Below are 21,453 nucleotides of genomic sequence, written 5' to 3'. Positions count from 1 at the left end.
TCCTAACACTCAAAGAGAGGAAAAGGCACATTTCTCAAAACAGACTATTTTCTGAAGTGCAAACTGATTTTATTCTAAGTGTAACTACAATACTTAAGCTACTTCCCTCTCCTGGGTTTCAAAAAAAATGAAATGAAAAAGGCTGATACTACTTTTGGACTGATCTCAGGCTATCAGATCAAAAACAAGCATTTTTAGTGAAGTCATTTTGAAATGATGACCTGTTTCAGGTGGAATGATTCAAAAACAGAAGAAAGGCGGAGGACTATCTTGTTTATGTAGAATTCAATTACTGCTGTTGTTCAGAGTGCTGTACTTAACCCCTTCCCCAATACAAAATCAATAGAATTAGATCATTTTACATTGTCTGTGGCTAGTAACTTAAAACTAACAAAAATACACATTTTATCATAACCAAATTAAATTCTAATAGTTTGATTTTTCAGAAAAATATTTAGAGCACTTGGCTTGAAATCATGCCAGTGAAGAACATCACTGACTCTCTCTTTTATAAATACTGAAAGATGCAGATGAGCTGCAGACGCTTTTGGAAGGTAACATTGAAGCCAGATTAAAATAGTAATTCAGATAAAGTCAGTCTTACAACCCACAAATTGCTTTTCACATGGGACAAATCATGCCAACTTGTTACCCAGAAGTACCCTTTGGTTTCCTTGGAAAGCATGTGTAAAGTTGAAATAAAGAGCAGACCCACAACATTTAAAAACAGAAAAATACGCTCATGCTTTAAAAATTGATAAGAGATGCTAAGGAGGAAAACTAATTCTGGGGGCTGATCCCATGAACCCCACCAAGCATCACAGCCAAAAGTGCTAGAACAACAGGCTGTGCTCTGAATATTAATTGGCCTTCCAACTGATAATTGCAAAGCTAACATTTACACAACATAAGTCTGACAAGGAAAATCTCCCATCTCATTTAACAGACAGTTCTGCAACAACTGAATGGAAAGCAAGCAGACAGAATATGTAATGAGATTCCATACTTGAAGTATTTGGTCTCCAGCAAGAAGTCTTCCATCTCTGGCAATGATCCCATCCCGATAAACCTCTTGAATAACAATGTTGATCAAAGGCGTTTCATTGCCACCCACTATGCTAATTCCTAATTCAATATAAGGATTGGACCGATGAATTTCAATAGTAGTGATCTCTCCTTCAGGCAAGGTAGGTGGCTGTTGGTTTGCTGTCAATTAAAAAAAAAAGAAAAAGAAGATTAATGTCTTTTATACCGCATTCACTTTCAACAAAGCAAATCACCAGAGGACAAGACGGGCACGACACACAACAACGGTTTAATAACAAAGTAAGTAAGTGTGATTGGATTATTCCACTATTTGTTGGGACACCTATGTCATTTGAAGTAATCTACAGCATCTTAGTAGCATCCATGCTTTGTTTTTTGAAAAGGATATTCTGAACCCTTTGAGTCCTGTCCTTTATCATAAATTTCAAATGCTTTCCAATTTGATCACTTGTGGGGTACACCCTGCAGAGCATGTCTTTACCATGCTTCTTCAGTGGCTGCTGTTCCACCTGAATTAACTGTTAACAGGTGCCAAGGAGGAGCCCGTTTATGAAGCAAACGTGGAGACAACTACAGAGGAAAAAGTGGGATGCTGAGGGACAGCAAATACACAGAGAAAGGAAGGGGAAAAGACCACCTTCCTCTGCGGTAAGGCCCAGTGCTTCCTCTCTAAAATCCCAGATGCTAGAGGCATTACTGCTAGTTCGATGCAGGTGGATGCAGGAGCTACTCAGCTGCCTTTTTGTCCAAGCAGGACAGTACTCCGTGTGCAGGAAGCCTGCTGATCCAGGCAGGGGAGCCAAGAGGGGAGAGGAGAAAAGAAATCTCATCTTAGGAAACAGCTTTTGTAGTTTTACAGAAAATTCACGGCTTCAGTCTCGCTGCCAGTAGATTGACATGAGCTATTGCATAGCGCATGTGTGTAGCACGCAGCACCGTGACATCTGGTGCACACACACAGACACTTCTTTCCTTCCTAACTGTGACCTTAGCCCAGCTGCATACTTGCCCATAATGGAAACCCACTAGCATTTCTCCAGGAATTGCAAGAGAAAAGAGCAGAAAATGAAGATGTGCATTTACGGTCCACACAGAGACAAGCTCTGACACCGTAACAGCTTCTACATCTGATAAAAGCAACCTGTAACAGGGTTGAGAAGATAGCTGATGACATACTGTCTGTTCCTGTGTTCTCTTCAAAAGGAGGATTGTCGATGCTGGGCTCATCTCCCCAGGTGGGAAGGGCGGGTGTGAAGTTCTGCTCAGCCGGCACCACTCCCTGATCTGCGTCCGGAGACACGCTGCTGGGCTGCTCCGTCCCACCGGGACCCGTCTCACCCTCGGCTTCTGCTTGCAGCTTGCTCGCTTTCCGTCTCTCCAGAGCCACCCTTCGATGGGAAGCCCCAGGGCACCTGTGAAGGAAACATTTACACCGCGTGTCAAGTCTGCAGCACGAAACGCCCCAGTTCTCCAGCCAGCAATATCAGTCTTCTGCAAGGCCACAGCTTTAAAGGAATCATAAAAAATGTTAAACGCACTGGATTTTACGGCCAAAATGCATGTCAGCGGACAGCACCCCAATATAAGACTGCCTTCTTCACAAAATTTCCACTACGTAGTGTTCTGGCCATGAACTAAATGTGCTGTGATGCATTCTGAGTGTGGCCTTGTTTGCTATGTATATTTCAGTTTCTGGAAGATAAATCTTTTTGAAAAGACTGGACGGGATCAGGACAAAATTCCACAGAAGAAGAGCCCTGCTCCAAAACACATTTGAGCATCCCCTGAAGCCATCACCCTTGACCTTAGTAAGCCAAGAAAGAAACATTACATTTTCTTGGAGCCACCTGGGGAAGGAAAGAGAGAGATGAAAAGTTTACCTACACTTCAATCTAGGTATTAAAATACTGAAAAATATAACACCTGACATTTGCACAAAAAGTTTAAAGTAATTAGCAGCTCTGCTCATGATCTTTTGAATCTGCAGAGAGTCTTTCATTCTCCATCTTCCCTTTTTTTCTTCCTGACTTCACATGGAAGGTCCAGCTTTTTGCTTACCCCCAAGTAACAATCCACCATGAAGATTTTATTCTTTCCATTGTAAACTGATTTTCATGAGTTCCTATTATTCTTAAGGCTGTTTCATGCCCTACAGTATATGACATCCTCCTTAAAGCTTCTGCTTCTGGAGCTGCTGACCACATAAAGATGCTCATACTGTAGCAGTGCAAAAAAAAAAAAGAAACCACGTTCTTGAAAGGACTCCTTGTCTAGCGTCTTGACAGATTGTTACACTCAAAGAAATTCTTTGTTTGCAACAGGAGAAGAAATGTGTTAACAGAGTAAAAGGCGCCAAAAGTCTAATGATGCCCTAACTTGTTAAACTGGAATGCTTTGAGAATCACAACATGCTGATATTCTACGAAGGGGATTTGATAATTATATGGTTAGACTGTTTTGACATGAGGGATTTTGAACAAATGCTAACAAAGTTACTCAGCTCCGAAGAATTTCGATAAAAACACCTGTATAGATTTTGTGACCCCCTCAGCAGTTATACACACATAAACTGACATATATAGATGTATGTATATATCATAACAATCATGATTTGTAAGTTTTGAAGAATGAAATAACCAAAATGTGCTGTGAAATGTACGTGAATACATAAATTAGAGGCAATTCACATTATGAAATGACACATTTCAGACATTATTTCTTGCGGCTTTCCCCAAGATGATGTGTTTTGCACCTGCTAGTCATCTTTAAACTTAAGAAAGTGCAGGCAGGAAAGATGAAAATTACTTGAAAGGTTTTGCTTTGTGAAAAAGTTTATTTTAATGAAGGAACACAAATGTGCTTCTTGGGCTTGCTTCGGCAATAATTACTATATAAAATCTGGCATAGAGAGACTCATCGGCCAAAAAGGGGTTGAAAAAAACATAAAAAATCAGGCTGGTCTCAATTTAATCTGGTGGCCTGAGACATAAAGTTGCAGGTGAAACTCAGCAGGATTTTTTTATTGTTGACCATTTCACTATACAAACCTCAAAGCAAGAATCCCAGAAGGCCAAGAAAAGGCAAGAGGCAACCCCTCAAAGCAAATGCTTGACTTCTACACTACTTTATCTTGATGGGTTAGCCTCACGCTCCTCCAAAATCTTAGCATTGCCAACAGGAAAAAGAAGAAAAAAAAGAAATAATAAAGAAAAAACTCCAATACCACTCACATGGGAAGGGGAAAGGCTCTTGTGGAGGAAACACCTTATTTACTGGGAGCTCTGACACGGTTAGGCCAAGGCCACCCTGCATTGCATGTCTTTGCTGTCCCTGAACTGCCCTGCTACAGGTGTGGTGATTTTAGGCTAAGAAGTGAATGAATTGCTCAAAATTAATGCTGTCAGGTGATGATGCTTCAATCCCATGGAGCCTGGAGGCCGTAGCCCAGCCTTGCTGGACTACTTCTGTGGATCAGACACTTCCTTATGCATCTTCCACCAAAACAAGGCCCGTGGATCACGGAGGAGCAGGTGTAGGTGGCTAAGCTCACCTTGCAAGCCTGTTCTGTTTGTTTGTTCATTTGTTTGTTTTTAAGCTGTAACAAAACAGGACAGAACAAAACCCATCCTCGGCGGCGTCCTGTTTCTGTCAAAGCCTTCCAGACCATAGACAGGTTCTCCCCCCGCCTCGTTCACAGAGCACATTCCCCCATCATTGTTTGGCAGCTGATTAAAGTCGTCACGCGAAATATAAATAGGTTTGAGGTTTATTTTTGCCAATGCTATTTCATTATCATTTCAAAGGCTAACAGCGAGAAATGTAAACAACCTCCTGAGCGCACCTACATAGCTCAACGGGATCCCTTTAATGCAGCACTTGACAAGACAAAAATAAAAAATAAAAAAATAAATAACTAATTCTGGTAACAGATTCGTCTCTTCTGCCCCAAATGAATCAGTAACTAACAGGCTAAGACTTTCAGCCTGGTAGAGCGGAGCTGCATGGCCAGGAAAGGAGCTGTCTGGTAGAGACATCAACTCACAGGATGCCAGTTCCCAGCTCTTTAAACATGATATTCCACCTACTGAGCAGCAAAAGATGGTATTGGTATTCAAGCACATTTATAAGAGTTTTCATTTCCTCTTGCAACATAAAAATGTATTTATTGGCAGTAGGAAGGTATTATTCACAAACGGTGAAACCATACAGCAGTTGTAACAGATAGCAAGTGCCAATAAATCTCTAAAGGTGCACAACTTCACTAACTGTTTTTACCAAATGCTTGGGATAAAGAGCATTTTTGACAAAATCTTGTAACGAGTTCTGTACACAGACGGATGTCTTGGAATCAAAGCTAGCATCAGAGATTCCTTTTATGAGTACAGGAATCCATTCTCTTACAACAAATGGCATAAAGAAGGACTTGAGACTGAAATGTCTCTTCCAGGAATGGCATTTCATATTTACCTACAAAGCCAAAATAACTTGGCTACAAGTGAGAAGAAAAGAAGGCACGTTTTTCTAAAACATGCAGAAGGTATTTCTTTCATGAATGCCTAAGAGTAGCAATGCTGAAACAACCAGCTAAAGGACCTAAGTGATATAATTTATCAGGGAACTTTAAGGGTAGGTGTTCTTGGGATGTCAAATGAGCTTCTGCTTGTATGTGTAATTTTTATCTTCAACCTCTCTTAATCCATACCAGATTGTTACTTATTTATATATGTATTTTAAAACAGCCAAGTCTGATGGTTTCTCATTTAAAAGCTGACTTCTTGGAACACCAGCAGCAATCCCTCTCTGCAGATAAAAAGAGCTTTCATACAAAATTAAGATGTAGTTTATAGTGTATTCCGTGGAATAACAGTAGGGGCTTGAAAAACACATTTGCTCACTGCCTACTGAAAAGAAAGATTTCATTGTAACTTACACCATCAGTTTCTGCCCAGTCTAGAGGTTTGATAAAAGCAAACACACCAAACAGCCTCAAACTATTTGCACTAAATCGTTTTCCAAGTACGAGCTGAATTTAAGCAAAGATTGCAGAGAAGCAGCTGAAATGCCTGTGCTATCGCTCAAAAAAACTATGCCAGCAAAGCGACCTTAAAGAGTAATTTTGGCAAGATTTACAGCTGCAATTCAGAGTAAAACATGTTGCCTCTTTGGAAAGCAAAGTGTTTGGGGTTTGTTGTTTCTTTTGCCAGGGGAAGAAAATAAAAAAATAAAGAAGCACTAGGAGTTAACTAGAGTTGGGAACCAAGAGGATTTGGGGAAAAAAAATCAAAACAAAAACACACACACACAGGGAAGAGGGCTTTTGTTCCATATTGTTTTTTACATCTAATGATTTGAGGAGCCTACAAGGGGTAGGCTCAGGGGGCTTCAGAGCAGAAACCAACCCCAGGTAGATCCTTCTCTTTTCCAGCAATGGAAAAAGTCCTTGGTGACATGGAGAAGCCCTGAATATGTTGTATAAGAAAGTATAAGAAATGTGTAAGAAAGGACAGTCCAAAAAAGGGTTAATTCTGCAGATCCTCTTCAACTCTTTTGGTGTTAAAAGCAGAAGCGTAGGGACAGTGCTTGTAGCTGGCATGAGAATGGGTGAAAGGAAAATAACCCAGAAGCACTATAATAAACACCAAAATATGAGAGATTTCCAAACTTTTGAATGATAAGCATTTGCATTTCTACAGCTAATTTGCCTGTAGGTCTTCTAAATCTAAACCTGTACATTAAGCATGCTAATTGACACACAGTGAGTAGCTCAATAATTTCTTCATTTTCAGAAAATACAATCTTTTTTAAAGTTCAAATCTAGCCTTCCACAAAATTGGCTTGAATGTTAGCCTCAACGTTAAAACATTTGGAAAAATGTCCCCATCCAAAATAACAACTTAAACTACCAGAATAGAACATACGAGAAAATTGAAGCCTGACTCAAAAGAAATACATAAACATGATACTTAACCCTCTTATTAAAAAGTCATACAAATTTAGGAATATGGTTTTGTACAATGGAATTTGTTCAGGTCTGAATCATCTGTAAGAATTAACTGAATCAAAATCACACAGAAAAAGCCCTATGAATTTTCACAGATTTTGTTCTGATAAATTGACTTTGATATTTAGAAGTGGAATTGGCACCTACTTTACTAAACATTACCATTTTTTTTATTTCAACTGACAGAGAAAAACAGTACAACCCAACATTATTATGCATTTTTTCCTTTAAGGCAGATTATGTTCACTGTGTTCAACTTTGAAAGCCACATTTCCCAAATGAACCCGGCAAAACTGAAAGATCGATAAATCATTAATATTTTCTTTAAGCAACAAGGTACCATGAAATACAATTAGTGACCATGAAGCAATCATATTTGTGTCTCATGCCTCTTATTTCGAAAGCAGCTTGCAGTAACCTTGCACTCTGAGTTGCCTGGTGGATATTATGACATTTCTTCCAGCTTTTATGCTCAAAGGGAGCCAATTATAACAACACTGGAAAACCTGAGTGTGAATGTTTTTAAACTCCCAAAACTAACCAAACATGTTCCATTTCTTAGAAATGCAGACTAGTTATATAAATGCTTACTGAGACTCGTTTATATTAATCTATACTAAAAATTACAGTAACACTGAATTTTATATTTCTTTGCTACATTTAATAATCAGTAACAGGATTTTGCTAGATTCACTAATCCACACGAAATCAAATTCAAGCTACACAGTTAATGCCATCTTTTATGTCAGCAATGATAATTACTGGTGTTCAGATGTTTGCAAATAAACTTAATTGAAAACTGAAAATCACCCTGTACTCAAAATGCACATCCGCATCCCAAGACAAGAGAAGGAATTCAAGATGAGCAGCCTGCGACTGAAAGCTTCTTCCAGCTGACAAACAGGAAAAGCTCGCGATTCTGCTCACGCAGATTTCATAATAATCTTGTGCATTAGGTAAATGAGTATTTCACATATATCTGAAGCGAGCATACATAGTGTTCCGTGTACAAAGAAGTTATGTGTCCTTGCTGTAAATAGCCCCTATGTCACTCAAAGAGATGCCAATAAAGAAAAATGGACTGAAAAGGTGAGGGAAATTGCAGTGAGAAACTAGAAGATGAAGTAAACATGTAGCAGGAGTCTTGCTCGCATTCTGGCTTTTACAAAAATTCATTCAGTTTAATGTTGGGATTATAAACCTAACAGTTAGGCTGTCTCTCCCACCTCCTTCCAAGTGATCATATAGATCAGAAGTGATTTGCTTGGAGGAAACAAGCAAGAACCTAAGCTAACACATGGAAATGCGGAGATTTATAAAAAAGAAAAGGGGTGGGAGAACGAACAAGAAAGGCTGCTCATTTGTACCTCTACTTCCCTAACACAGACACCACACAGGTATATGGCTCTGCTGTGGGTACAACAACCAGCAAAACCCAGGCAACTCCATGCCCACCACAGACTGCAGGGATGCTGAACGTCCTGCACGTCCGTGGTCCTCGCAGCTCCTGGAAGCATCTGGGGCTTAGAGCAAGATGGAAGAGGCTGTGCTGGAAATACACACCTGAACAAGTTGTTTGAATGAGTCTGGACCGGACTGAGGGCAGGAGGAGGAGGCACACAGCTAATACTACCTGCATTTTGGGGACAGCATTATGAAAGAAAACCTCTCCCGTGTCACACTGCAGCCACTGTTATTTCTCCCTCTGGGCCTCTGGTTTGAAGCCCATGGAGATAGCTTATTGTCCAAAGAGCAGACACAGGTGGACCTACCAAGCAAGGAAGCATCCTGCATGAAACAGGCAACTTCTGAAGCTCAGCATGATTTAAAAATAATAATAATAATAAAAATTAAATAAAACAAAGCAGGTAACAACAAAGCCTGTGATGAAGTTCATGTGGAATGGAAATGAAAAGACCTCATCTCAGCCTGGTAACTGAGAAGAGAAGGGTTAGAACATGCACCTTCCCCTTTTGCCAAGAGTCACCATGCAATGTGCTTGTTTTTACCATCACAGCTGACAAATGCTCCCTTGCTGAGTTTTTTTTTCTTTAGTGCATTTTGTCTATGTATGTACAACAGATATGCACAATGCCTACTCTTCTGCTTTTGAAGCTTTTTTGCAGGGACAGGTATATGTTTTTCTGAAACCTCTTTCTGCAAAGTGAACACAGGTTTTGAAAGTTAAACATAATATGTGATCTGAATTGAAGGTACAAATAATTCTGAGTTCTAGACAGGAAATATTTTCCGATATCAGATGCAATTCACTTGAACAGAATCCTTTGAAAGCAGAGGCATTGCCTTTGAATACATTATTTCCTTCTCTACATAATTTTTCACTATTCTCCTCTTGTAATTTCTTAAATCTCTTAGCAGTTTAAAAATGTGTTACTTGGTCTAGATGTGCATAATATTTTTTAGCTCTGACTCACAATTCCATTATGTTTTAGATTTAACATAAATGGTATGCCCAATGTCAATGCTATGTCACAGCTCATGTAATAAAATAATTAAAAAAAAAACTATTTGCTTATAAAAATATCCTCCAAACTACAGAGAAAACAAAAGCAGTAAAGTGCACCCCTCAAAACAGGTTTAACGTTTGTCCATGAGAAAAGTGACATTGCTTTCCACAGAAGGTGAAACATGTCCATGTAGCAAAGTACCTCATGCAGTCAAGGGAGGCTTTCCTTTGTTGGAAGAACTAAGTGCACTTGTCTACACAATCTGAGGTATTACTCTATCTGAATTTGACAGGCTTTTTTCCTTTTTTCTACCACGCCCTCCTTTCAGTATTTAAATGCTTTGAGTAGGAAGGCATAAAAAAGAAGAACTTTAAATCATTAATAGTTCAGAATAAGCCCCCCCCCCCCCAAAAAAAAAAAATCCTAGAAAAAAAGCATGGCATAAATACACAACATATAGTCAACCTGTGAACAGACTTTTTAAAGAAATCTTAAAACAACAACAGAAGAACAGGTCTTGCAGGAGTTTCAAGAGATACATTGTCCATTTGCCTATCTCAAGGCAGAATTAGTGCTGCCATAACTATTCCTGACACAGGTTGGTTTAATGTGTTTGTGAACACTTCTGAAAGTGGAGGATACACAACCACCCCCTAGCAATCTACGCCAGTGCCAGACTGTTTTTGTTTTTACCTAAAATCTGAACTAAATTTCCTTTGTTCCTATTGCTTCCTCTTTGCAGACGTAGCTTGCATTTCTCTCATTCCCCTCTTGCCTCCTCCCTGTATTTATTTTCTCCTGCCTTAAATAATCCCATTTTCTTTCACCTTTTCAAGACCTCCACTGACTTGCGTTGTCCTCTCCACGTGTTCCCCACCATTCTCGCAGTGCGATGTCCAGAACTGGATCCAGTACTCTGGCTGTGCTCAGTTACGAACTGATCATTTCCTACACTGCTCTATCGTAAGTTTCAAAGCCACCACAAACCCTCTTCCCCCTCTCCCCCCAGTTTATGTTACTATATGAATCCCTCTAAGTGTGTAAGTATTCGTTTACCAACACCATCATCTGCACGGCTCACCTGTTTTTGAGATGTGCCGCCAGGTCACATCGCTGCATGACCTCCTGGCATACTGACGAGAAGGGGCACAGAACAAATAACTTGTCTAACAGTTTATGAACAAGGATGCTGGATTTTTTGCAGAGTTTAAAATGGAGTCTTTTGCGATCCAGCGGGCAGAAATCCTTCTCCTGCAGGAAGTTCCTTAGGCACTTGTAGCAGAAAGTGTGTCCGCAGGGAGTGTCCAATGGCTGCAACAAGGGCTGAAGGCAAATGTGGCAGACCAAGTCGTCATCCACTTCGTTCTGGTAGTTGTACAGGTGGTTCTCCCTTGTCCAGTGCTGCTGGCCGCACTCGAAGCACAAGGGGTTCAAGGAGGCATTCTGCTCCACCGAAGCCATCTCGTCACCTGTAGTCCCCATCACGCAGCTAGGAACGCGGAGTGCTCCTCCTCCTCCTCCTCATAGGATGGGTTTGCTCTGAAAATGGGACTTCCCTTCCTCAGTTAAGTGTCACTTTCTGCAGCAAATAAGGAAATAAAAATCATTAGTACCAAATGAAGTATGAAAGTTCTTGTCAGAGCTATTGACTTGTTCGGGGTTTACCAAACCCACTAAGGAACAACAGATTAAGAGAACATTTTTGGTTTGTGTACATTTGTTGTGGAAAAGAGCAATGAAAAAATATGCCAGTGTGATTTGTTTTACAACAAACATTTACAGCTCTGTACCAGCTGCTCCACTGCATAGCTTTCACCTGCAAGAGGAGCAGCTTGTTGAGAGCAAGGACATCACGTTATGCAATGTCACACCAGATGCATGCGATCAGCATCTAGCACAAAAACATTCCATTGAGGAACACTGGTTATATGACCAAGTAATTAATTGTGTTCTTTAATATGCGATTATGATTTTATTCAGCAATCTGGTCCTACTCTTCCTTCTGGATTTTGTGTATTAGTGTAGAATATTACACATTAAAGGTCTCAATATTTTGTACTAAATGTAACAGAAGTGATTGCTTACTCTGTTACTTCGATTAGTAATATTGAGTATATGCCACCACTTACCTTCAGGTTCTCTCTGTGGATTCATTCCTACACAGCTAAGAGGGGCTGATTCTATGCAGTATGACACATTTGATTTAGTGCAGAGGCCAGAAGTAAAAACACAGAATAAACTGATCATATGAAGTGGTTCCAAGCAACTAAGCTGTTTTGCTGTGTATCTAACAAAATTAAAATTACGACATATTCAACATGACAATAATCACATCAGTCAAAGGACTTTGTCACTATGGAACTCACTTTTTAAACTTTAAAAGTTATTAAAATTTGTCTTAAAATAGCTCGAAGGTCAGGAAACTGTGCAGCCATCAGTCCAGAATTTCAAAATCTTTACCCCTCCCAATGTTATTTATTCTTCTCTCCTGTACAAAATCACATTGCTTGAATCTTGTAACAGGATGATTTAGAAAACAAAACAAGCTTTCTCACATTCTTAAGAGACCTGCTAATTAGTTAGTTTTGGTAAATGTTCTCATTCAAAAATAAAAAATAAAAATAAAAATTTGAGCAATGCTTATTTTGTGCCTGAATTCTTTATTACAATTCAGCCAAGCAACACTCATGAGAGAAACTGGCTGTATTCTAACAGAGTAATCGCAAGCTTACAGTGAAATGAAAACTGCTAGTTTTCCAGCAGCACAAGCCCATCATCTTTATCTTTAGCTGCTGAAACGCAGTCATAGCCACATTCCCAAATTCATGTGGAACACATGCATTTCGCTATGTTGTATATTTAAGAGAATTCCTGTTTCAGTTTTTGCCCCTTAACCTCACACAGCCAAGCAAAAGACTTAGAGCACATTTTGCAAGGATTATTATATCCTTTGACGCAAAAAGGATTAAATAGTAATTTGTAATCCAGGATTCTATTCTGCTGTGGAAATTGATGCTCTTCATTGCCCTGCCTTGTAGCAGATAACATGCACCTTCTGGAAAGGATTTCAGGAGGGAATAGCACAGCAGTTCTTTGTTACTGGAGACTAAGAATGCAAAATGAGACCCCAAAAGAGATTACTCAAAACCAGTCTTAAACGCATTATGTAAAAATTCAAAGATTGGAAAGCAGATAAGGAGCCCAGCACACAGAGCCCTCATGCACAAACTGCAGCTCTCCACCAGCATGTTCCTGCTCCCAGATAAGTATGGAAGGAAGGCGACTCACCTAAATGGCTCTTCTTTATGAGATGCAAAATAAACCAGCTCGGTGTTCTAGAAAAACACTGCATAGATTCGTGACTTTACCAATTGTTTTTGCCCCGTGGAGCATTAGGCAAATCAGCACAGCCAGCCAGCATGTGGTGCCTGATGCTCTGCAGTCAGCTGCACCGGCGGCACGACCAGTGTGCAGAAGGGGCTCAGAAAGCTGGTATAAGGGTATGTTGTCCAAATGTGCGGACAATGATGTGTTACGTGTCCAAACTGCTCCTACTGCTGATGAAGACCAGGACTCCTCCTTCTCCAAGTAACCAAGATCCCAACATCCCATCCTACATCAGTGAGGCTACAGAAATGCCCCGGGACCATCCTGTGCATTCCAGTTGCAGACCCCTGAGCACTGCGAATTCACAGAATGACAGAATGGTCTGTGTTGGTAGGGACCTTAAAGACCACCCAGTTCCACCCCCTGCCATGGGCAGGGACACCTCCCACCACACCAGGTTGCCCAAAGCCCCATCCAGCCTGGCCTTGAACACCTCCAGGGATGGGGCATCCACAGCTTCTCTGGGCAGCCTGTGCCAGGGCCTCACCACCCTCACAGTAAAGAATCTCTTCCTAATGTCTAATCTAAATCTACCCTCTCTTAGGAACAGTTCCTTCAAAAGGAACAGGCTTCCAGCACTTCTGTCCTGTGAGGTCCGTGTTACATTGCAGCCTTCTACAGAGTGCGACGTAGTGCTGTGCAGTAAATATACCTGCGGTATACCCGCTGTGGTAAAAGATACCAGCACCAGTCTTTTGAGAGGCTGTAATTAAATCCTTCTGTGTGCTAAACTTTTAAAATGGTTAATACAGATTGTGAACAAAAAGTAAAATAAGAAAAGTTATTGAGACAACTGGCTTTCACCATCACATTTTCAATGTTCCCGTCGGCAATCAGGGTGTGGATGCTCTTCTGGGGGGGGTGGCAGCCTGGGCTGTCGGCAGGCGTGCTCCACCAGACGTATTTCTGCGGCTGCTGACGTTGTCTCTAGCTGCTTCCCAGTGCCACTAGTGCCAACGATCAATAACGATCATATGAGCTAACCTGAGCCCTTTTTCCGCAGCTGATGACCTGAGAGCCCTTCCACAACCTCTCTGCAGGCAGAGCTGTGGTGGTGGCGGTGTCCTGCCAGAAGGGAATGACAAACAGATGGCTGTGTCTTTGACCTGTGGGACCAACTGCAAAACGAATGCGTGTTCATGGCTCAAACATGCCCTGCTTGTGTGCAGGACTGCTTCTTCTCTACCGGCAGAGCATCTTCTGAAAGAAAGACCTGTGCTGCTGGTCCTCCCCTCCTGGGAACTCCTGCTTGCCCCTGGATCTCACAGAGTATTTTCCCTTTTCTTCCCCACAACAGTTCAAACATTGCAGCAGATCTCACTGCAAGAAATATAGTCCATTACAACTTAGAGATTAAAAAAACAAAACAATCAACAAACATACATACATACGCACGCAGCACTGAAAACCAAAAAACCCTAGGGAATTCTTCACTCCAGCACTGGTGCCTGCTTCCTGTGCTGCTGGTTGCATTTAGGACAAGCATATTCAATAACATAAAAATTATTCACTGGGATTCGTATCGATTGTACACCACAGCTGCCTAATTATCTGTTCCAAGACTTTTCAGGGGCTGTTCCCAGTGCAAAATATCAACCGATTTACCAAGCCTACACACACAGTACTTATGGTTTGAGAGACAACTGGGATAGCAAGCAGTGTCTGAACTTGCTCCATGTAGAAGCACTGTACCCCTGAAATACACAACACGAGAGCACTGCCATTTATAATACAGTGCTTCACCCCTCTTCATACATCCCTTATATTGTTCATCTCTCATATCACTGCAGATTGTCAGCTCCACAGCATGGTATCAGCTCAGGAAAGCTGTGAATGTTAAAAATAGTCTGAATTAAAATAATAATAAAAAAGAAAAGAGGGTAAAAGAGCCAGCCAGGACTGGTTATCAAGTCATGTAATTCCCTAGAAAATAATTCACCTGGGACTTCATTACGACAGCAGAACAGTGCAGGTGGTGCCCTGCTCTCAGTTTTAAATCACAATTCATCTGGGACCTGGACGAGACTGGACATCCAACTGTGCATTTTTTTTATTTATGTATTTTTTATGCAGAGCATGCATGACAGCTACTTTAGGCTGAAAGGAGTAGCCTTATTCATAGGCTTCCTCTAGGTCTCATTTATTGGTTCAACTAACAGTCTTTGGAGGAATTTCACAAAGTTTTCCAAAAGCATACGGTGTCAGGCTTCATACCTACATCAGATTTCATGATGTTTATTCCTTCCCTCTGGATGGGAATGATAAAAAAAAATGAAACAAAAAAACCAACATACCACATGCAAAACAGAAGTTGTAGTATGTTTTTTGTTTGTTTTTCCACATAAGTCACAAATAGGTAACACCAATTTCAAGTTGGAGTTAATGGAAATATGTATTTTGCAATGAAAGCTATCAGACATTCAAGTAATCTATTTCTAATCTGTCTTATTAAAATCCTGGAGATTCAGATCCCTCGATCTGACCATTCAAAATTCCACAAAAATACTGACCGTACCGCAGCAGCAATAAGGGAAAATACCCATCTTACCAACTAAATCCCTCTTAAAACTATTCTAATAAGCCAGTTTCTTGTTCTGTTTAACGTGATATCCTCAAGCAAAATCCAAGATGGGAAGAACAGCCTTTAACGAGTGCCATCCTTAACAAAGTGATTAAACAAAGTGATGGTGAGACAATGCCCACACATATTTCTTCTGGTTTCAAGGCCAACGTGCGCTGGCTGGTTCTTCTCATCTGGGAGGGCTTGAAATTTTGCTGCCTGCTGACAGCACATGGATGCCCCAGCATATCCCCTTCTTATTCCCTGTAGCAGAAAAGGGTGGAAAGAAGTTATAACAACTACTATGAAATATGACCCCGAACTCGTAGAATCATAGAAAAAATAAGGTTGGAAAAGCCCTCCAAGATCATCTGGTCCAACCATTCCCCTACCACCAATGTCACCAACTAAACCATGTCCCTAAGCACCACGTCCAACCTTTCCTTGAACACCCCCAGGTACGGTGACTCCACCACCTCCCTGGGCAACCCATCCCAATGCCTGATCACTCTTTCTGAGAAGAAATGTCTCCTAATAGTTTTAACTGCTGAAGAGTAGTGCTCTTTGTTCAATTCTTTGTTTTAATTGTTGAAGAGTAGGGGCATGACGTTTCCATTTTTCCACTCACCAGGGATATCGCCTGAATGCCAGGACTTTTCAACTATGATAGAGTGAGACTTGGCAACTCCATCAGCCAGTTCCCTCAGGACCCTGGGATTCATGTCATCAGGTCCCACAGACTTGTACCTGTTTAGATTCATCAGGTGGTCTCGAACCTGCTCTTCACTTACAGTGGGTGGGACTTTGATCACCCAGCCTCCATCTACGGGTTCAGGGAAATGAAAGACTTGGGAAGCCCGTCGACCAGTGCAGACGGAGGCAAAGTAGTTGCTGAGTACCTCAGCCTTCTCCATGTCTGCCGTTACCAATTACTCAGATATAGAAACTCACTCCTAATATAAGAAATTAGCCACCTGCAATCGCTTACACACTACTATTTTCACCCCTCAGTCTATTTTCACAAATGTTAAAGGTGCATGGTGGTCCCTGGGGACTCCTCCGGTCACCCCAGCGCAGCAGCCCGAAGGGAGCTGGGTCCTCTCTTGTGCTCTTCCTCGAGGCTCTGTGCAGAAGGGATGCCACCTCTGGCACGAGGGCTGGGGGATGGGAAAGAAGCACTCACACAACCCCTGAGAATTGGCAGCAGAGTTCTTTATTGCCGGGACATCTTGCAGGTGAGCCTGCGGGATGTCCGTGGTGTTTGGCGGCTCCAGGCTTATGCTTGGGATGGAGCCTGAGTGACGAGTAAGGAGCTTGCCGGGCACTCCTGCGATGCTGTTGGTGCGCCCTGATGGCAGGTAGCAAAGACATGCCGGGGTAGTCCCAGGTCTGATCTGGCCGAGGTGGATCCACTTCCATTGCTTCCTCCACATCTTCTGGTGGATTCAGCTCCGTGGGCTCCACGGTGCTTGGCACAAGGACAAGCCAGTCCTTGCCTGGGACTGCCCAAATGGGATGCCTCCTGTCTGGAATATTTTCAGGCCAGGGTGCTGAACCAGGGGCTCGTCCAGTTCCACCCCTAGGTCCCATGCCACTGCCCGGTTGATTTTCACGCATGGGTTCGATGCTGCCATCTGTTTTACAGCCATGGATGGGTCCCACACTGTGTTCCGGATTATGGGCACGCTTCTGCTCCCCGCGGCTGTCTGCCTGATGCTCCTGCCTTCGCTCCACACCGCCACTGTGCCACTGGTTAGGCCCAGGCCCCCTGCCGCTGTATGCCTGAGGGGGCGGCCTGTTCCCCGCGTCGTTGCGGTGCCAGTGGTACCGCCTGTGTGTGTCTGTGGGCTGTGCGCCAGAGGTCCTTCGGGCACTGGTGTCTCTTGTGCCCCAGGCACGATCCCTCTGCCCATGACACATCTCTTTCTTATTAAGTGCACTCCTGCTCGGTGCTTCCTTAGACTGCATTGCTGCCCTCACACCGAGGAGCCCTGCCGCTCGCCTTGCTGCTTCGGCTCTTCTTCCTGCCGCACAAGCCGGCTGTCAGAGTGCCTGGAAGCTCAGCGAGTGGTGGGCCAGCTGCAGGGGTCCTGTTTTATAGGGCCCGCAGCAAAGGCGGGGCAGTGGTGGCCACTGTGACCTCAGCAAGCCTCTGTGATGGCGTGGCCCACGCGTGGCCAGAGGCGGCTGTGTTGGGAGCGGCCTGGAAGATGCCCTCACGTGGAAGGAGAAGAGTTGGGGGGGCTGAGGGTCCCTTTTCTGGGGCTGGCTCCCCCAGGTCATTTGGCTGGCCAGAGAGAAAGGCTGCCCCTTGACCACAAGAACTGCCCTGCACCTCCCATCCTGTGCCCTGGGTTTATCTTTAACACTGTTTTTTAGGTAATTTTATTCTTTACAGAAAAGAACAGAAGCAAGGTGCATCTTCAGCCCTAATTCCCACGTGCGCTTTGTGCTCTGAGTGAAGCATTTCTTCCTAACATCACATCTAATCTAAATCTCCCCTCAGTTTGTTCAAAGCCATTATTCCTTGTTCCATCACTACACTCCCTGATAGAGTCCCTCTCCAGCTTTCTTTTAGGCCACTTTTATGGGTTAGGTTAGGTGGCAAAACTGCAGGACCTTGCTATAAGACCTTGTTCCACATGTTCCACGATGTTCTCCAGCTCAGGCTCTAGTTTCTCATCAATGTAACACAGAATCAGAGAAACATTAAGGTTGGAAAACACCTCCAAGATCATCTGGTCCAACTATCCCCATGCCACCAACGTCACCCACTAAACCATGTCCCTGAGCACCACGTCCAACCTTTCCTTGAACACCCCCAGGGACGGTGACTCCACCACCTCCCTGGGCAACCCGTCCCAATGCCTGACTGCCCTTTCTGAGAAGAAATGTCTCCTCGTTTCCAACCTAAACCTCCCCTAGAGCAACTTGAGTCCATTCCTTCTAGTCCCAACACCTCACAACGGCACCCTTTCCTCTCCCGGGATGTTTATTCCTGGCAGGAGGCGTAGGTCCTGCATCCCGAGGCCCAACTGCACCCTGATGTTTCCATTTTCCCTCGCTTTTACCCTCAGCCCCCTCATGATGGAGGGCAGGGGCTGCCACCCTCTTCTCCTCATAACCCCCCTGATTTAGAAACAGAGAGTCCTTCTGTTACAAATAAGGACCTGAAGCATGGGGTGAACCAAGTGACTTCCCAAAAATCTTCTAGAGAGTCTGGTTTGGGGCAAGAGGGAAGCGTGCTATGCTGATCCCATGGCAGCAGCAGTTTCTTATCTATAGGCAGCCTCTGGCACACATTCACCCCGAGCCCCGTCGGTTTTGTTTCTTCCACAACTGTACACTTCGTTCTCAATTTCATCCTCCCCGCCATGACACATTAATGGGGAAGCATCCAGATGTCCCCGGCCCCATCCCTGTTCCCGTCCCTGTCCCCAGCCCCAAAACCCTGGGGGCTCCAGGGGCTGCAACTGGGGCAGCAGCTGAAGGTGACTGGGGCAGACCCCCAAAACGTGCCCTTTTTTGTGTTTTGCTGAGTTTGGGCCCATTTGCTCTCAGCCCTACAGTGCTGCCCTCCGGTTCTGCTTTCTGTTGGAAGCTGCTGTCTGGCTGCAGGTGCCTAATTAGCCAGGTGCTAATGAAGTGCATGCAAACACCCTTTTGACCCCAGCACAGGCAGTGGAAGGGGTGAAGGAGTTCAGGGCTGCACAGAGCTCTCACTTGGCTCTGGCAGCAGCGAAGGGACAAAAGCAGCGGCTGGGTGCTCCTGGTAGATGCTCCCCCTGGCCTTCGTCCCCACTGGCTGCTTCTTCCTCCTGCACCCATGGCCTTCTGGACCAGGCATGTCCAAGCTGGACACGGGTGCTTGGGCTGCTTTCTGAGGTCACCCGTGTATCCAAGTCTGGATGCTCATGCATAGCTGAATCTGGAAGATTTTAACTTAAATTGAAGGGGTGGGGTGGGAGAGCTCTGCGCGCCCTGTGGATGGCTGTGCTCACACCCATCTCTCCCCATGGATGGATGTGGTCCTCCGGAGCCTTCTGCCTGGAGGCCACCGCTCTCTGCAACCTTGGCCGCTGTGAGGTCCTGCTGGACACTGCTCCTGTGGGAGCCTCCTCTGGGAGCCTCAAGCTCTGTGCTGAATGGTAATCTCCAGAGGCATAAGAGGTCTATTGCTTTATTGTGCTTAGAAATTGAGAATCAGAATAAGCAGAATCAGAAGAGGAACAAGAATTATATATGGCTATATTTTCTTGGCAGAACTTTTTGAAAAGTAAAAACAAGTTATATGAATGACTGAAAAGGGAAAAGCTTTAAAAAAAATTACAAAGCTTTTTGGAAATATCCTAAAAATGAAATAGTGAGTTACAACTTTTCTAGAAAAACACTTAAGATACAGCTAAATGTTACCAGCCTAAGATTTACTGGCAGTTTCAGATGAGCCCTGGCATGCATCTAGAAGCTATCTGAAATTATCTTTTTATTGTGCTCTTAGACACGTCCTTAGAAAGCCAAACTGTCACTTTGGCCTTACATGGAATGGCAAACGTTGTTGGACCAGATGAATTTACTGGAGATTTGTTCTTTCTTGCCTATGCTGCCAGAATAACATTAAAAATTCAAGGTGTTTTTTTTATAGAAGAATCCCCAGGCCAGCCATGAGCAAACTCAGACCAGTAGTGGAGGACATGTGACTATGTCAATGAGAAAGGCAGTCTGAGATGTTGGTGGAGAAGCTGGGGGAACAACCCGGACTGAACGTGGTCCAAGAATGGAACTGAGCTGCTGCAAGATGGTAGTCTGTCTCTGATTCCCTTTACAGGGAGGAAAAGACAATTCATCACAGAATCACAGAATTGTAGGGGTTGGAAGGGACCTCAAGAGATGAGCGGGTCCAACCCCCCTGCCAAAGCAGGCTCCCTAGAGCAGGTTGCCCAGATAGGCATCCAGACAGGCCCTGAATATCTCCAGAGAAGACTCCACAACCTCTCTGGGCAGCCTGTTCCAGTGCTCCGTCACTGTCACCGTGAAGTTCTTTCGCATGTTGGTGCGAAACTTCCTGTGATCCATTATGTGGCCATTGCCCCTTGTCCTGTCCCCACAAACCACTGAAAAGAGGTTGGCCAAATCCCTGTCTCCCACACTTAAGATATTTGTAAACATTGATAAGATCCCCTCTCAGTCTTCTTTTCTCAAGGCTGAACTCATCCTCTTCTGGCCATTCAGATTTGTATTTACAAGGCAATGCCTAATTGCTCCTATGTACCCATCAGTCACTCTGAACAGCAGCATGGTCATCATCCTGGATTTCAGGGAAGGTTTTCTTAATTTATGAATGTTGCAGGATTTCTGAAGTCTGTTCCCAATCTTGCACTACATCCCCATTTCCATGGCACCCCAGCTGGAAAAGACCTCATGTTTTCTGAATTCCCCTCGTTCAAGCGCTAGGGTTGTGAACATCATCTCTTAGCAGCCAGGAGTGGATAAACACAAGCCAGAGGAGAGGGAAACTAGACAGTGGTTACATTCATGGCTTAAAACCACATCATAACATGAAAAATTAGTCCTTTGTTCCCAGTCCAGCACCCTTCACAGGAATTACAGCATCAGGCTGATGATTCAGAACTGTTTTCAAAGCAGACCATAGTTCGAGTGGACTAACACAAGATAGCAGAAGCTCTGTAATAAAAAATACGAGGAGAATAAATAGCTGGCATGCGGTACTATAGAGGGGAGAAGTGTTATCCCACGTCTTCCAATAAGCGTGACCTAGCTCATTAGATACAATCTGTGTTTTAATATTAAAGCCATACAGCAAACAAGTGGAGCAGAACCAGCAACTTGCACTGACTGCATAACATCCATGTTAATTATCCAGATGTCTGAGGACTTCACTGTCGTCCAGTACAAAAACCCAACTCGATTCCAGTGCAGGTCTGTGAGAAAGTAGTGCTGCTTGACTCTTGCTTATTTGAAAACACAAACAA

The 21,453-nt window shown here is 43.4% G+C and overlaps 1 protein-coding gene across 4 annotated transcripts in view; it reads right to left on the bottom strand.

Moving 5' to 3' along the window:
• LNX2 (ligand of numb-protein X 2) overlaps window positions 1–21,453 on the bottom strand; it is a 61,426-nt gene that overhangs the window by 14,708 nt on the left and 25,265 nt on the right. For all 4 annotated transcript variants that reach the window (XM_048072783.2, XM_048072782.2, XM_066989740.1 and 1 more), the window contains 3 exons: window positions 10,598–11,095; window positions 2,224–2,459; window positions 1,007–1,206 (listed from right to left, as the gene is read on the bottom strand). In XM_048072783.2, coding sequence (XP_047928740.1) covers window positions 1,007–1,206; window positions 2,224–2,459; window positions 10,598–10,998 — 837 coding nt within the window. In that variant the 5' untranslated portion in view covers window positions 10,999–11,095. The remainder of the gene's footprint in view (window positions 1–1,006; window positions 1,207–2,223; window positions 2,460–10,597; window positions 11,096–21,453) is intronic.

Source organism: Anser cygnoides, chromosome 1, assembly GCF_040182565.1.
Source record: "Anser cygnoides isolate HZ-2024a breed goose chromosome 1, Taihu_goose_T2T_genome, whole genome shotgun sequence".
NCBI lineage: Eukaryota > Metazoa > Chordata > Aves > Anseriformes > Anatidae > Anser > Anser cygnoides.
The sequence above is the reverse complement of the archived record's forward strand: the minus strand, read 5'-3'. Positions and strand labels throughout refer to the sequence as shown.